Source organism: Brienomyrus brachyistius, chromosome 22, assembly GCF_023856365.1.
Source record: "Brienomyrus brachyistius isolate T26 chromosome 22, BBRACH_0.4, whole genome shotgun sequence".
Taxonomy (NCBI): domain Eukaryota; kingdom Metazoa; phylum Chordata; class Actinopteri; order Osteoglossiformes; family Mormyridae; genus Brienomyrus; species Brienomyrus brachyistius.
The window spans coordinates 16,667,247-16,685,207 of NC_064554.1; the positions used below are offsets into that span (position 1 = coordinate 16,667,247).

Below are 17,961 nucleotides of genomic sequence, written 5' to 3' on the forward strand. Positions count from 1 at the left end.
TGGGCTTGCTGTCGCTGTGGGGACAGACCTGCAGCCGGGGGTGGGCATAGAACTCATTGAGGAAGTCCATGAGGAGGTCAATCTTCAGGCAGCTGACACACAGCACCACGTGTTTCTCCGTCTGCGCCCGGTACCGGCTGTAGTTACCGCCTGACTTCTGTCGCTCCATCCAGAGGAAGGCCAGCTGCTCGAACTGGGGAGGGGGCGGAGAGATGTGGGGACAGATGGGAGAAGGAGGGAGACAGACGGAGGAAGGAAGGGGAGGGAGATGGAGAGAGAGAGACAGAGGGGAAGAGGAGAGAGAGAGAGACAGGAAAGGAGAGGGAGAGACAGACAGACAGACAGGGGGAGGACAGTGAGAGAGAGACAGAGGGGAAGAGGAGAGAGAGAGAGACAGGAAAGGAGAGGGAGAGACAGACAGACAGACAGGGGGAGGACAGTGAGAGAGAGACAGAGGGGAAGAGGAGAGAGAGAGACAGGAAAGGAGAGGGAGAGACAGACAGACAGGGGAAAGAGAGAAAGATAAACAGACAGACATGGAAGGATTGAGAAAGACAGACAGGGGTAGGAGAAGCAGACAGACAGGGGAAGGAGCAAGAAAGGGACAGAAAAGGGAAGGAGAGAAAGAGAGGTGGATGGGGAAAAAGAGACAGATGGGGGAAGGGCAGAGAGAGAGGGAGAGAAAAACCAACCATGAAAAAGTGTGAATCAGACAAGGAGAAGTGAGAGAGAGAGAGAGAGAGAGAGAGAAGGAAATCGTGAGAGACATACAAGGGTGGGGATGGAGAGAGAGATAAAGGGAGAGGAAGAAGGGAACAAACAGGGATAAAGGTAAAGTCAGAGGGGGGAGGGGAGACAGAGAGAGAGAACAGGGGGTGGGAAAGAATCACTGTTATATAAGGATGAAGCATGTACTGAAGCAGCATTAAGATTTATACTGACGGCCTGTTCTATTAGGACGGATGCGTAATTCCCTGCTATTTCATTTACCTGCGTCATTATGTAATTACTGCTATCTGTTTATTGTAAATTACAATGCCAATAAAAGTCTATTAACTGAAGGAGAGAGCAAAATCACAGGGACTCTATGATTAGTATTTTTCTCAAACTATAAGCCTTTTTAACGGAAAGTTACTAATCAGCAATCATATCCGGAGGGAAACGGATACCCGTTACTAAATTATTCAGTTATTATTACCTGTAAATTTGATTTAAATGTTGAAATGTTTTAATAGGGGCATCACAGTAGGTAGCACAGCTGCTGCACACCTGAAGGGTTGTGGGTTTGAATCCTGACTCTGCTTGCATGTTCCCCTCATGCCGTGTGTGTGTGTGTTTTTAAAGACATGCAGTTATGTTAGTTAGTGCCTCTAAATTCCCTATTGTGTGTGTGTGTGTGTGTGTGTATGTGCCTAGTCAGCTATTATTAGCCAGATTAACATCCCATCCAGGGCGTGCCCCTGCCCTCTGCCCTATGCTGTCTGGGATAGGCTCCAGGCCCCAGGCCCCATGCACTTAGGTCCCCATGCCCCCAGGCCCTCATGCCCCCAGGCCCTCATGCCCCCAGGCCCTCATGCCCCCATGCCCCCAGGCCCTCATGCCCCCAGGCCCTCATGCCCCCATGCCCCCAGGTCCTCATGCCCCCAGGCCCTCATGCCCCCAGGCCCTCATGCCCCCAGGCCCTCATGCCCCCCTGATCAGGATTAACAGCTAGAAAATGGATGGACGGAAACATTTCAATACTTAGTGCAAGTATTTCATATTTAGCAATAACAGACAACAGTTCTCCTTTATTAATTTTAGCACTTCTGAGTGTTTACAACCTACCATATGTGACTATTAATAACTGTCACCATTAAGTTAAGCGTGTAAACATTTTCCTGTAATTATAGTACTATGATACATCAATGTCCCGCAAGCAAAAAAAAAAAAACAAAAAAACATGCGAAATCGAACAGGAACTGAGAGTGAGAATAGACAGAGAGTAAGGGGCGAGTGGGGGGGGCACTCTTTACTTGTCATTGTAGAATAGAGGGGGGGTATTCAGTGGCTGTTTGGGGTTGCGGTGACCGACACTGTTCGGGGTGAGATAAAATGTTCTGTGGGCTGTAATGATTTCAGACAGGATGAGGTGGAGGGTGGGGGGGTGAAGTAAATGTCAGAGGCATTTCCAGATGAAAGTCAGGGAGCTGGATTGGGGGGGGGGGTCATCCTGCATCATCCAGGTGGCACTTCCTTTGCGGCTCAAATACGGCCCCTGTGGTGGGGGTGTGGGGTGGCTTCTATTTAAAAAACGAAACACCGCTTAGTGGGATCCGGGTCAGATAAATCGACTTGGGGGAGGGCAGAGGGGGTGCCAGAGCTCTGGTAGTGCTTGGACTGATGGGACGGTAAGAGATGTGGTAAGTGGACGGCAAGTGAGGATGATCTAGAGTGGGGTGGGGGGGGGGGGGCAGGGTTTGAGATTCAGGATCCATATGGCCCTCAGCATCTACATGCTCAATAACGTTCATTATTGCACAGTCATGGCAAAAGTATTCATATCTGCTACATTCCACAGTTAAAATATTCTACCTTAAATATTCATCAAGCTCTGCAAAATTAAACTTGATGGTCAATGACTGAATAAGAGAGGTAATGCTCTCTACACACACCCTAAGGACATTGGTATTAATTTAGAAGATGCCTTTTTCCAAAGAGATGTATGATTGAGAAGGCAGGATGAGCCAGTCCCTGGGGCACACAGGAGCTAAGGGCCTTGATCACACTGCCAACTGGAGGATTTGAACCAGCACCCTTCCAATCACAGGTACAGCATCCCAACCCACTGAGCCATACAACAAAACACCGAGAAACGTTGCCGGATCAAACAATAACAGGTGCCAAAGACCGGGGTGGGTGTTCAACAAAGCAAGATATCTCATTTAGCTGGTTTAACTTAAGTTAGAAGTTATGACTGTCTAATAACAGTTTAGCTAAGGAGCATTCCTATTGGATAATCATGATTTCTAGCTTAAGTTAACCCAGCTAACTGAGAAATCTTGCTTTGTGGAATACCCTCCCCCCCAGATCCTTAACCCCAAATCTGTGTTTCTTAACCCAGACCTGTTTGTAAACAGGACTAAAGTATCTGTCAGGAATTAAGCAGTAACCATTTTTTTTTTATTTAGCAAGCCGGGCGCCAGAAATGAGCCCACCTGGATGGGCAGGACGATGAGCGCCACGCAGATCATGATGACCACCAGCAGCTTGGAGGGCCAGATCTTCGGCGTGACGTCACCAAAGCCCACCGTGGAGAAGGTGACCACACAGAAGTAGAGCGAGTCGAACAGGGTCAAGTTGTTCCCTGCTCGCTCCAGGTGCTGGATTCCGCAGATGCTGTGAGTGTTTTTGAGATGGAGAGCTTTGAGTGTGAGAGATGTGGAAGCAATGCGTTCAGATAATCTTGGTGTTAATCAAACTTCATGCTGGTGTTGGTCTCTATGGGCAGCATAAAGGCTGGCAAGACTACCTACATCTGCCTCAGCCTAACCCCTGTCCTAAGCCCAGCTTCCACGGATCTGGGTCACATGATTACATGACCACTGGGTCACATGAACTCTCAGCTGCTGCCATCTTTTCGTGCGCCATTTGCAAAAGCACTTTCTACATACACGACGTCTCTGAAGTACCTTCCAATCGATGTTTTTAGGGCTCCGAGTGTAATTGTTCATTTCTCCCAAAACTGATTCCTGTTATTTCAATTTTTCTCTGTTAATCACTGTGAAGGGCTTCATCTCAGACTTTTACAAATGTCCCCCAAATGGTTTTAAGTTAAATTTGTTAATCAGTGGAATGCTAACTGGGTTGGGAACCACAGATAGATATTTGCATACTTACATGAGTGGGTACATGGAGTGCATCCATATTTCGTCAAAACTAATTTGAATTTGTCTGTGTTGGTGTTTGACTATGCATGACACGCACACGGGCACACTGACACGCACACGCGGGAGTCTGCTTTTCCGTTATTAAGTGTGCTTTCCAGCAGGCTGGAATTTTCCAGTGTATGAATAGGGATGCATGGATAGGCCGATTAGCGCGCTTCCGTGTGCATTGGAGCACGTACCCATGACACAGTGTGTGCGCCCATGAGCGTATTTGCATACAATCTGAATATGCCGTGTGTGTGTTTGTGTTCCGGAAAGGTCTGGACTGAGTCGAACAGCACTGTCAGATGTGAAAAGGTCAGGAGTCTTATCTCTGGTCCGCCCACCCCTCCACCCCGTGGCTCTCCTGGGGCGTTGAATATGTTTTTTTCACACAAAACAGGGGACTCCCTCCCTTTCATCTCCCCACCCCCTCCAACTTGACCCCCACCAATCTTTCATTGCCCACTGAAAGGAAGCTTAAGGCTACACAAAAAAAAAAACGAAGTGTCTGAAATAGATCCCCTCTATTTTTATACCATGGAAACTTCTAAGGGCAGGAAAAGTCTGTGGGAGCCTATATTAGAAGGTTCGCATGCACCCCTGACAGAGGAAGTACACATCTGAATGACCTTTAACCCCCCCCAGAAACACACCAGGTAAACATGAGGCAGACCAGCGTGGAGACCAGGATGAGGACCTGGTTGAACATGGCTGAGTGCGTACGCTGGATGGCCCTGTGGAGGTCATTCTGAAAGGGAGAGAAAGAAAGAGCGAAAGGAGGGGGGGAAAGAGAGATAGAAAGAGAGCAAGAAATGGAAGAATAAATGGAGGAACAATAAATTGTTTGTTGAAGAGAAGAGGCTCAAATACCCATCTGCATTCATTAGAGAAGTGGAGGAAATCTGTCCACAATGATGGGGGGGGGGGGCACAGGGCAGACTGGGGCGGGGGGGGAGGGGTGGTGGTTTGGAGAATCTCAATGAAGGGAGCAGGTGAACAGGGAGGGGCCAGGCAAAGAGAGAGATCCAGATGAGTTAGGAGATAAATGAATGAGGCTATAATTGGATCGGGGGGGGGGGGGGGCTGGATATTATGAAGTGGGGAGCTTGAGGAGGTTCAATACGGGTGTGTTTGGGTTCTGCTCACAATCATGTTCTCCAGGGCGTGCTTGGCGAGCCAGCAGTTCAGGAACACGGGGATGAACAGATTTCTGAGGGAGGGCAGACACACCTACGGACAGGGGGAATGTGGGAGTCAGTGATGGATGAAGAGATGAGATTCCCGATGGAAAACAGCAGCTAGGAGCAAGGACAGCCCATAATTGCACTCTATCGATGCGTATTTACCGCGTTAAGGTGCGCGCATTTACTGTAACACTCATGTGTCTGTTCCACGTTTGGCGAGTGCCGCTTCATCGTGGACGGCCAGAGTGTAGCTCACCGTGATGACAAACGGAACAGCGCTGATCATCTCCAGGACGAACGGGACCCGCAGCACCTGCTCCCACACGTTGCCCTGGAAACACAAGTGGGGCAAGAGGCAGTTAAAGGTCACAGAGTAGGGGGAAGGGGGGGGTCAGCCAACCTCATCTATATCCTGGAGAATCTGGAGGCGGTGTACCAAACACGCATCTGGACCAGGAGCGCATGAGCGTGATCGAGGCTACGAAGCAGTCTTGTTATAGAAGACAACTTAGACGTAGTAGGTTCGATAAATCTCACGGCTTGACTGTCGTCGTGATTATTCATCCACTCCTGTCGTTTGCGGGGCGAGGCGGACTGGGCACGGCTGATGTATGACTGAGTTTCCTGGGCGGACAGATGCTTATGCATTTTCTGCAAAAAATCAATGAGGTTTTACCCCAAAGACTGGCTGCCCGTCACACTCCCTGATGACCGAGAGCAATTGCAAACTTCAAAGGGAGCACAGGACAGAAGAAGCTCCCAAGGCCCAACAACACCTGCCCCAGCTGTCTCTCTGCGCCAGTGTTTCTCAAAAGGAACTGGCAGGGAGCTGAGAGGGAGCAAAAATGTGGACCGTCTGGGAGTCCCTGGGGACCGGGTTGAGAAACACCGGTCTATACTGACAGCCTGAGGTCACCTCCATTTCTGTCGAGAAAAGCTCCACCAGTAAAGCGTTTGATTTGGAATCTTCTAGAATTCCGGCCCGAGACGCTGCACGTTAACCCAAAGAAAATCCGGAAGCACAGCCGCTGTGAATAGCGACTTCCTGCGTGCTCCGCAGCCCCCCAGATGGACATCGACTGACCCCTGCGCCCCTCACCCTCACCTTGTAACTGAGGTACACCAGAAGCATGGTTTCCAGAAAACTGATGAAGGCCACGAGCACCTGGAGAGGAGCAAAGAACGAGGGTGAGAGATGAAGGGATGAAGGTACAGGGAAGACGTGTGCCAGGAAGGGGGAGGGTAGGGATTCGAGGGGGCGAGTTTCCCTGGTAACTCACCTGGAGGGCCCAGAGAGGGACCGGCCTGTTCACCCAAATGATGAGGGACCTGGGGGAAGCAAAATAATACCTCATTCAGGGAGGGGTAAAATCACCACACTGCCACAAACCACCTATATTTCAGTTCGCCATTAATACTTGCTCCTTAATAAGTGTAAGAAAAAAATCTCCAGGTATCATGAGACTGAATGTCTGTTATTCACATATTAAGCCAATATACTGAGTAAAAAACACACCACACGTATTACAATTGCATCTGTGTGCCAACTTTCATATCTAGTTATTGTACCTGCTATTTAAACATGATATCTCTGTTGGAGGTTAAGTAGAACATAAAGACGTTGTTTTTGGTCACACGTCAACACACACAGCCATTTTTTAATAAAGAGCATAACGGGAAACTCAAATTACAAAACTGAAAAGTGTAGTTTGGTGGCCGGGTGTGATGTAGGGCCAAAGGGACGGACGAGTGGGCAGTCGGTTCTGAGAGCGGTGGGTCCCTCGCTCAGGCGGAAGGATGGAGAGCATCTCTTACTTCAGCTTGATGCCAGACACCATTAGCCTACTCTTCGCTAACCTGACCAATCTATATATTTATGAATATGTTTAGTCGTCACCCTGATGCAGAGTGAATTTGATAGCCTATGATTTCAGTCGGCACAGTAACAGGACCACTTCCAGGATTCAATCCCACAACCTTCCGATGTCAATGGACAGCCACCTTAACATATCCTATCAGTGGGAAACAGCTGGAAGTATCTCAGTCTGCTTTAAAGGCACTCTGGGGAGCATCCTGGAGAGGAACAACCCAGAGGGCAGTGAGGAGACGTCGAGAAAAGCCGCTTGAGATAAACTGGGACTCCATCTTATTGTGCCGGAGAGGGGTGGAGAACCCCAGTGCATGTCAACAGGAGCGTTGAGGTTGATTGGGACCAGGCTACTTACCAGTCAAAGTGGCTCCAGGGATGTGCAGAGGAGTTCTGCTTGGGGCAGGTCCAGCTGGGAACGGGGTGATAGTGGGAGATACATGTGAACACGCTACCCAGGCCTTGCTCCCCCGGCCATCCTCAGCCTGACCCTCCTCTCAGCACTCCCCCTTCCAAAAATCTCATCTGTCACTCGACCCCTCCCTCGTCGCACCTCCCGCTGCCTTACCATCCACCCCTGCCCTCCCGCGGGTCGTCCAGCAGGACACGGATAATGTACAACAGACAGCTCAGCACCTTCAGGGAGAAGTTGAACAGTCGCACCCTCAAACCTGCGGTGACAACCTACAGTTAACCAACAGCAAACAAAGCACCTTCGAGACAGACCCCCCCCCCCCCCCCCCACCTCCTGAACACTTACACAGTGCCATTCATTTCACCTAATAACCAAAGACATACTTCACCATATCACATTCAAATCCCGGCACCCAAATGACACTCACTGGATCTTTGGTTCTTAATGAAAAAGAGCTTCAGGCGTTCTTTGAATGTGTTCTCATTCACGTAGAACTCGACCTGCACCCTAAGAGAGAGTGGAGAGAGGGAGAGAGAGAGAGGGGGGGGAGACCGGGAGATGGAGGGATAAAGGAAAAGGTAACAGAATGGAGAGAAAAGGGGAGGAGGGCGAGAATACAATTTGAAGAAGCACAATTATTCAGCAAATACCTGGGGGGGCCACATAAAATTTAAAGGATATATCGAAAATGTATTCTACCTCCTGGCTCCGACCGCAAGTGTGTCTTGTTTATGATGCGCCTGTGTAGCTAAAATGTAAATCCAACTGGATTTCTGTTTCCGGCCACTGTGGCACTGTGTGGATAGACCCTGTCAAAATAAATAAATCCAGTATGCATCCCCCCATACCCCCACACCCACACACAGAGACACCCAGACCTAAACGTAATTTGCACCCAGTGTCATTGTTATTAAAATAAGGAGCCTGGGTGCCTGACTTGGTCTTATTAAATGGATGAGAAGGATCCAAGGGACCGACCGGTGACTCAGGGTTATTGAGAAAAAAAAAAGAGCAAAAAGAAAACAGAAATTGAATATGTGAAAGGTCCCTGCCGCTGCGTTTAAGAGGTCGCGGGGGCAGGGGAACAATCCAATTTGCCAAAATGATGGGGGAAGTCTAAGGAGCACGACTAGAGCCGGCGCACCACCCGCGCCACCCCGGCGACCGGCGGCCGATCGCTACGTCGCCATGGCGACGGCGCAGCGTTCTCCAGCGGATGGTGTCTGCCCGTTTACGATCGAGCACGCGGTCGGGACACACACTACGAGTGCACTTGCGAAACGCCCACGCCTGTACGGAGCGTTCGTTTGCGTCGGCCCTAAGCGCCCCCGGAGGCTCATTCCGAAACGGAGGCCTTGCGATCAAACTGTAAAGGGGGTTGATTTGAGGGGGAGAGTAATGACCTGACAAAAGTGAGAGGAGAGAAAATCAGGCGAGAGGCCATTTAGCAGACAAACAAGCCACCTGGGGGGGGGGGGGGGGGTCTCGCCACTTCGGTTAAAGAGTCACGGCGTCAGAGCGAAGCTCTCGCCTCTCAGTCTGTCATGAGAACCACAGATGGTCCCACGGCCACTTCGGCCAGAACATCAAAGCATTATATCATTAGTTTTCACGGTGCCACTGCGCAGTGTGGGATCGGCATCCTCACGTTGTACCGACGAGTCGCCCCGCAGTTATCCTGTGAAAACCTGCTGGCCACATTAGCGCCCGTCGGCCCGAGAATTCGGCCGGCCTTCTGGGGGGGGCGCGACGGGAATGCATGCGTTCGGATTCCTGCACACATACAAGCAAAGGGTGAAAAAGGAGGGGGACAGCATCTACTTCCTGCCGTCCCCTCATCTGATGTGTCTTTAATTGTGCGAGCTTGTGTTGTGGGGGGATGGTGCATAAGAGAGACCTTTGCATATCTCTGCACCAGGGAAAGAAAAATCATATGTAATTAAAAGGCATTAGGGGTCGATGTGCTTTAACGGCCGAACAAGAGGATCCTGTATTTGTCCTGACAACGAGGCCGCTAATGGTATCTAATTAGCGCGTTATGGAGCAAATTACCTGCCGTCGGTAATTTTATAAATAACCATGTGATGCAGCCAGATTCACTGTGGGCAGCGAATTGGGACCCCCCCCCCCCCCCCAAATCACACCGCAGCTTAAACAAATCGGGCTGGGGAAAGGGTTCAGGCGGAGTTTACAGCACACTCCTGCACGGCGTGATTTTTTTTTACTGACGCGATGACAAAATGAAAACACCGGAGGAAAGAAGAAGCGGCGGGAGGAAGACGGAGAACTCGGCGGCGGGAGGAAGACGGAGAACTCGGCGGTGTAATCAAGTCTCCCGGCGTCGTCGTCCGTGAGCCGCCATGCTGCCACGCTCCGTCTATAAGGAGCCTGCCAGCTTTATTGTGGATGCTTTTTATCACCAGGGGTGGGAGGGGGGGCTGCATCTATCCCGGTAAACACTCGCTTAAAAAGCTTCCATGGTGACAAAGACACACTCTTAAGAGATGGGGGTGGGGGGTGTGACGGTGCAGAGAAGAAAACCAATCAGCGGGGGAAACCCAATCACCTGCTGGCGGAGCTGCGGAGGTGCTGTGATCTGGATGTTCATTTGTGTCACATTAGTGTGACTTTACAGGAGACCTTTCCTCCATCTACTCTACTCTACTGTACTCTGCTATACTATACTCTACTATACTAAGACATGCGATGTTATGCTGTGCTGTGCTGAGATGTGCTATGCTATGCTATACTCTTAAAGGCAAAATCGGTATAAGGGGGTGGTGTGCTGCTCAGCAAGTTAAGATTCTGCATCAGTGATCGGAAGGTCGCCGGTTTGAATCCTGGGGCCGCTTGACTGTTGCTGCCTTGATTTCGCTACGGCAAACATTTCTGAGAACTTTGCATCTGAACAAATTTTGACCCTTATCCACCCCCTCAAACCCCCACAATTTGTTCAGTCTGAAGCGGGAGGGGGTTCACATACTCTGACGATTTCACACACAAGCTCAGCTCCACGGAGCAGGGGGGGGGGGGGGGGCTGGCCCAGCCAATCAGAAGCTCTGCCCGCTCAGAGCCTATACAAACATAAACCAATCAAACGATGTATTTGATTATTATTAACAGGATGGAAGCACTCCTTGAATTCTAACTCACAAGCATCGCAGCTCTGCAGCCCGCTGTCTCACTATTAGCACATTAGCACATAAAGCAACAGCATTTTGCCCTAAAAAAATGACCCATTAAACTGCAGACATGGTTCTCACCCACACATTAACCTTGGTTCAGCCTCTTCATATTCTTTTTAACTTGGTGAAGTCTTTAACGCTCTCCGCAGAAGAGACTTAAGGACAGCGCAGGAAACGGAGCCACAGCACAGCTGATGAAACAGTTTATATACCGCGATATGTAACTGTCAGTATTAAGGACGGGTTCCTTTGCTCATCTTGCATGGTTGGTTTCACCGGTGGTTTGAGATCGGCAGCCGTCACGCCTGGACAGAGCCGCGCGCTGGATCTGGCCGCCTGGAAGCTCCCGGGAGTTACCTTGGAGGGTCTGTTTTTATAGCTTCCTCTCCTGCTCCTTTCTTTGGCTCGATCAGGCTAAAGACGTGGAGCCCGCACTAGGCAGGGCTGTTTCTGCCGGCCTTTTCGAGATCCCGCCGTGACTCCCATGCAATGCTGGGGGGCAATCCTGCTGATGAGGGCACTACATCAATTAAAGGGGGGCCTGGCAGGACCGGGAGCAGATATCAGCAGGTAGGAGACAAGGAAGCGGAGAGGGATTAACGGAACGACCATAAGTGGCTTTGGAGGAGACAGTGATGGATCTTTTTTTAGCAAGAATTATGGTAACTCTGGACTAAGGCAATGGGTAGAATAGATATTACAATATGCACATGCATGGCCCACTCCCCTACCCAGCCTCAATGTCCTTCACCCCAACTCTGTGCCCATGATTGAAAGGTCATACGTTCAAATCCTGTAGCGGGTACAGTGATGTCACAGAAGACAGGTCAGAAGGTAGAATCTATAGCATAATGGCAGAGGTGTGCACAGGGGTGTGGCCACAGGTACATTGGTCCCGGCTGAAAGCTGATTGGTTCCCAGAGCCATTGGCTAATGATAATGTTGGCTCCTCTTATGCACCCCACCATTAAAAAAAAATTCTAGAACCCTTGCAAAATGGCGTAGCTAATTCGAAAATGAACAAATTATCTTAAGCTGAGGGAGTCCAAAGATCAGACTGCTCCCTTCGGTCCCTGGGGGGACATTTAATGGGTACATTCCCTTCCGGCATCACGTTCAGGGTGGACAAGGCCCTCACACATCCAGGAGGGGGGCCGAGGAGATAGAGGAAGTGGGGGGGGCGCGGATGAGGATTAATGAAGCTGGGGACTGAGAGTTTGTGATCTATCGCTAGGATACCGGTTTCAAGCACCCCCACTGCACCGAACGATGGAGACAGATCAATGGGCTGATCGGGTGACCTGGGGAGGGGCATCGCCAGTCAGCCATGTGGCTTAGACTGTGCCGAGGACCCAGAGGGCAGTGAGGAGACGAGGAGAAAAGCCGCTTGAGATAAACTGGGATTCCATCTTATTGTGCCGGAGAGGAAACCGTGACCCCGGGGATGTGAAAGGACGACTCGGAGCTCAAGAGTTCGGAAAGCGAAGCAGATGCTGTGGAGTTCCGGGGCGTTGCGTGAAAGCGACAGTGATCGGCTTCCAGGATGACTTATCGACGCGGCCATTCCATGCAAATTAAAAGTTATGGATGCCACCTTCAAGGTGTTCTTAACGGCACGGCAATATGGGGAGGGGGGCATCTCGCGTCCGTTTAGAGATCGCTTAGCCTTTAAGTTCGATTTCCTTTGAATAGCGTGTAATCCCTCCACCCCCCCCCACCAAAAAACCCTCAAGAATGCAAACTAGGGTCAGGGGCTCGTTCCTACAAAGTCAACTGGAACGAAAATACAGACAGGCTGTGTGCAAAAATATCAGTCCCCAGTCCTGGGTGAGGTGGGGACCGGGGGCCGGGTGGGGAATGGGGTTAGACAGCCTGGACCTTCACATCACCGAAGGTAAACAGCCACTGCCCACAGAAACATGACAGATGTCAACAGCAGCCACTAATCATACAGCCAATTACACACGGATCCTGAAAGCCCCTAGAGCAAGGGTGCTGACACCCCCCCCCCCCCATTAATGAGCGCCTCCGATCTTTCATAACAGTGTCAAGGAAGTAGAATCCTCCGTGTAAGATGTTGAATGGAGTCACATGGTTCGCCGTTTTTATTTGGGTGGGGGTATAACAAATTTTTGGGGACCGGCGAATCCAAGGACAGCCTTTTTGGCTGATGGGAGCCTACAGCAAGATGTGGACCCTGGGGAGAAGACATGGAAGCCAGTCTTACCCCCAAACACGTAATAAGAAATAGGCAATGTGAATGAACAGCCTTGTCTTCTGACTTCACCCACCTCAGGCCCTCCACGCCCAACCCCATCCCAGCCTTGCGGCCAAGACGTATCGCAAGGCTAATTACGCTACATACAGGGGTGCCAGCGCCCGTTACACTCCATTCCTCGTTTGAGCGGAAACCAAACCTGTACCAAAATGGCGAAGAGCCGTCTGGGTCTGCCAGCCTACCCGTTTATTTTGGTGACAAATCCTCTTTAATTAGTCACACAAAATAAACAGTTAACAGAACACAAAGCATTCTTGAAGCACACATCCCCTGACGCTGTTAAACCAAACCAGCTGAAAGGGGGAAAAGAGGCATTCAGAGCTGGAAAACTGCTCTTCTTATGGATTAGCGCATCACAGCCGAGGTAAACGCAGAGTCTGGGGGGGGGGGGGGGTCCAAGCCAGTTCCTTTGGTGGTTCTCCTGCATCCCTAATGTGAAACTGCTACCCTGCAAACATGGTACCACACAGGGGCGATTTAAGGTGAGGGGCATTAGAGGGGCCATAGAGGGGCCAACCAATGACATGTTCTGAATCGGTGAGTGACAGAGGGGGAACTCCGAGGGGGCCAATCAGCTTTCAGCTGGAGTCAGTGTCCCTTTTGCCCCACCCCTGTATATGCCCCTGTACCAAAATCATAAACAAATCTGAATCATTGCCCTAATGCCCCTCCTTGACCCTCGAGTCTTAAGCTCAGCATTCTGTGAACAACAGGGACGACTATGAAGAAGATCCTAATGAATAATTCCTAAAATAATACAATGCACGCGTGTGTGTGTGTGGCTGTGTGTGTGTGTGGCTGTGTGTGTGTGCGTGGCTGTGTGTGTGTGTGTGGCTGTGTGTGTGTGTGTGTGGCTGTGTGTGTGTGTGACTGTGTGTGTGTGTGTGGCTGTGTGTGTGTGCGTGGCTGTGTGTGTGTGTGTGGCTGTGTGTGTGTGCGTGGCTGTGTGTGTGTGCGTGGCTGTGTGTGTGTGTGTGGCTGTGTGTGTGTGTGTGTGGCTGTGTGTGTGTGTGTGTGTGGCTGTGTGTGTGTGTGACTGTGTGTGTGTGTGTGGCTGTGTGTGTGTGTGTGTGTGTGTGGCTGTGTGTGTGTGTGACTGTGTGTGTGTGTGTGGCTGTGTGTGTGTGTGGCTGTGTGTGTGTGTGTGTGTGGCTGTGTGTGTGTGTGACTGTGTGTGTGTGTGTGGCTGTGTGTGTGTGTGGCTGTGTGTGTGTGTGTCCCTCCATCTCCTGAGGCTCCAGTCTGCGATGCACGATTAAAAACCAGACGAAATTAGTCTTTCCCCGGATCCCTGAGGGAGGACTGGTGACAGAAGGCAGGATTGTGTGAAATAGACTTTTACAACACAAACAGGCCCTCTTTAACTGACTCTTTGAGGGACTATATCGCGTGATCGGTGTATTTATAGAGGGTTACGGTCCTGACCTGTTTGTGTACTAAGCAGTACAACATAAGCCTTTTCGATATGAGACACCTCGTCTGAGGTGACCGATGGCTGAGGTTAGCATGCTAAAGCCGAGCCTGTCTGTGAACAAGTCCCCGCAATCCTCCCTCCCTGCACCCCCCCTGCCCCCACCCCAAGCCCCGCCTTAACAACTGGCCCACATCCCCCCAGACGGCTGATTGCATTACTGGCCCAATCTTAAACGGCCCTCGGAAAAGGCCGCCTGCAAACCCAGCAGATGCAATATGATAAGAGTCTATAGCTTTCTGGGTGCTGCGCACAGCGGGAGCTTGTCAGCGAGTCAATGAAATCCCTCCAGAACACCCCCTCCTTAAATCTGATCGGGGCCCCCGGATCTAGGAACGTCGACAGGCACGTTCTGCCAAATCCCGCTGTCCGCACTGGTCAACCACCCCCGCACCCGTCCCGAACCCCATGGTACCTTTCAGCCCCAAAACTCAGTTAAAGCATCTACAGGAAGATCTGATAACAAAAGCAAAGAAAGGCTCCATCCTTTGCTCCATCCTCTGCTCCATCCTCTGCTCCATCCTCCATTTCCATTTTCACCTTCCCATGGGTCCCTCTCTTTCGATCTGGCTTTATCGGCGACAGCCAGGAGGAATGGTACCATGTGGGAACGCGGCGGCCATTAGAATCCCCCGGCGTGATTTAAGGCAGAAGCAATCGAAACAGGAGGAGTGTAGCGGGAGCTACTAAATGGAAATAAATTTCCCACCACTGAGGCTGACAATACTGGCGAAGCCGCATTGATTCTCAAACGAACATCCCCGGCAACACTACCATCGGTCAGCTAAAACCAGTTAGGGGCGTCTCCGTGGGAAGCCGAGCATGCTGGGAATCTTCATCTGATGGAACCTTTATGCAACACTGAAGAATTTCCAGGCTTAGAATGTCAGTGGCTTAGGTAGGGCACACATTTCATCAAAATTACCAACCTCTGAGTCAGAGCACACCGGCTACACCACGGCGCAGCGATAAAGCTCTTGAAAAGATAGACAATGTTAAAAGGAAGCTAAAATGAAATATGATTACTTTGTAGGTCTGCCGGACCACAGCTACTGCTCAGTCATTTCCAAATGGAGGTGAGAGAGAGAGACTTCAAACACTTAAGACACCTTTCACTTTCTGAAACCGTTTTGATCTGACGTTGCTTGATGTCTCCCTAGTGCCCTGATTGTTATTCTCATCCTCTGTTACGATTTAAGTCGTTAGCAGGTAGTTTGCATAAAATGAGAAACCGGACAGAGGCAGGCCAGCTTAATTTAGCTGGACGATGGTTAAAATCACTTTGCCTAAATTGCATTGAAGGTTTCATTCTGGTCAGTGTCAATTAAAACAAGGAAGCTGGTTAATCGCCATAAATGGCCTTGTTTTGATTTAATTGGGAGGGCTAGAGGAGAGGGGGAGGTCAGAAAGCTCCGCGTGCTTCTATGATTTGCCGGGGTTGTGTTCTCTTCTCGTGGTCAAATCCTCAGATGCCTTCATTTCCTGCTTTCCTCATCTGTAGCTTCAGAACTAAGACTCGTTCGGATCCATTAGAAGCTGTCTTCACCCATCGCCTCTCGAACCCTCTTTCCCCTCAAATACTCACATATTAACCCAACAGAACGCTAGGAGAGAAGTCACCCAACACTGATCTAACTTCTCCACAAGGGGGACCCCTAATGTAGCATGGTCTCAAATTTCTAGCTACGTCCTGACCATGCCACTCGTTGTGTTGCTTCTGGGAGTCGAAATCAAGACAGCGACTCATCAATCCATCCACGGGCAGAGCACTGCTTCTATCAGAAAAGTGACTGTGAGCCCATTACCCACAATGCTCTTCCGTCGAGTGCTCTCACGCATGCTGAAAGCTGCTTTTCCAAGCTCCCACTTAAAACCAGCACGTCCCGAAGCATCTTTCAGCCACTGAAGGCGGGAAAATCGGCAGAAGCGGGAAAAAAAAAAACAGGCGTCAGAGAGAGGCTGAGAAAGAAGGACTGAGGTTGAAAAGGCAAGGAAGGTGATGGAGGAGTTGTTAAAAGGGGAGAAGGAGTGAGCCAGTGACAGAAGAAAGAGAAGGGGAGAATATGAGAGAAAGAGAGAGAGAAAGAAGAATCAAAGGGGGGGGGGTGAGTCAATAGAAGATGCTAGCAACACTGTGGGCCCTAATTTGTATGATAATCCTTGGGACTGTGGATAACTGTGCCAGAACCGGCTCCGGTACGTAGGGGGCGGAGTCATTACTGGGTGGAGGTTCACAACAAAGATGGGGGTCCGGGACTGAGGGACCGAACCTGTCTTTATTAAATACTTCTGTCAGTCCTCAGAAACCATCTTGCTGTAAGAGAAGTGGCCAAAGACAGTCGAGGGATTAGGCGTGAGAGAATGGCTGAGACTCGGCGTGCTGGGGCCGGTGGTGCCTCAGCACTATCTGGTCCCATACAGCGGGGAGGTCCAGTCCGCATGTCAGCCTGACGGCCTCCCGGACCGACAGGGCCTCCGGAGCCTTACAGCCCCAGGTCGTCGTCCGGCCGCTGATCGGTTACTGGCTCGACGGGGATCTAGAGCATCGACCGGACCAGAGACCGAAAGGTGAACGAACACTCATCCCAATTAGTGTCTGCAGGCTTTATGCACCAGGCTCCTCATGCTGTGAGTGGTGTGTGGAACATCCAGGCATCTGTGGAGCAGCGAAGCCACAGCCTATTACTGTGCTGACATATTACAGGCTCAGGGAACGTGCGTGCTGCCCCTGCACCCCCCCCCTCGGCTCTGTATATCTCTGTACTATTCCACCACCTGCACCTGGATTAGGTAAGCAGGAGCACAAGGGGAGGACGGAGCCACAGGGGCTGAAAGCTGATTGGCCCCCCGAGCACCTCCTCTTCTGTCACTCACTCAATTCAAAACATATCATTGGCTAATGATAAGTTTGGCCCCACTGTATGGATAAGGGCCCCTTTGATGCCCCCCCCCCATCTTTTTAAAAAAAAAAATCCTAGAATCACTCCTGTGGATGAGACTTTATAAACAACAAAGCAATGCTGGGGGGGTGTTGGCAGTGTGCAAAAAAGCCTCAGAGAGAATGAAGGGAGTAGCAATGGAGAGGAATTAAGCACTTTCATAATAAGTTGGGGAATCAACTAAGTAGACTGCGACAGGTGTGTATGGAGGGGGATTTGGAGGGGGGCTGGGGGGGGGGGCACCTCCCAGATTATTGAAACAAAGGAACCGCAAAACAACTTAGAAGCTTCCTGTAATTCAAACGAGGAATTAACCTGCCAATCACGCGGGCTCTCCCTCAATCAGCTCATTCTTCATGTAATGCCGCTGAAATTTCCATCTCTGCGTCCTTACGGGAAACTGGAGAGGATAATTCGCCCTGGCAGCATGCGCACGCTTCACCGACGGTCACACACACACACACACACTTCGTCACACCCGGCTTCCCCCACCGGAGCCCCGACAGGTCAGGTATTCGCGACCGGACCCAGCCCGGAATCCTGGGACGAGCTTGGCTCCTGTACCCCTCCGTGAGAGCAAACACTCCTCCAGGGCCGCATTAATGTATAAGCTATCTGGGGCTATAGCCTGGGGCCCTGGCGGACATCAGAGTCCCACCCCCCCTCGGGAGAAATAGAACAGTTATTTAAATCAGCGGCACCTGAGTGTCC

At 50.7% G+C, this 17,961-nt stretch overlaps 1 protein-coding gene across 1 annotated transcript in view; it reads right to left on the reverse strand.

Annotated features, from left to right (window-relative positions):
- LOC125717546 (potassium channel subfamily T member 2) overlaps positions 1–17,961 on the reverse strand; it is a 36,767-nt gene that overhangs the window by 16,093 nt on the left and 2,713 nt on the right. The window contains exons 2-11 of the mRNA XM_048990605.1: positions 7,805–7,884; positions 7,531–7,633; positions 7,321–7,374; positions 6,376–6,424; positions 6,201–6,260; positions 5,352–5,426; positions 5,058–5,141; positions 4,565–4,659; positions 3,198–3,378; positions 29–193 (exon numbers count right to left, since the gene is read on the reverse strand). Of these exons, the coding sequence (XP_048846562.1) occupies positions 29–193; positions 3,198–3,378; positions 4,565–4,659; positions 5,058–5,141; positions 5,352–5,426; positions 6,201–6,260; positions 6,376–6,424; positions 7,321–7,374; positions 7,531–7,633; positions 7,805–7,884 (946 nt within the window). The remainder of the gene's footprint in view (positions 1–28; positions 194–3,197; positions 3,379–4,564; positions 4,660–5,057; positions 5,142–5,351; positions 5,427–6,200; positions 6,261–6,375; positions 6,425–7,320; positions 7,375–7,530; positions 7,634–7,804; positions 7,885–17,961) is intronic.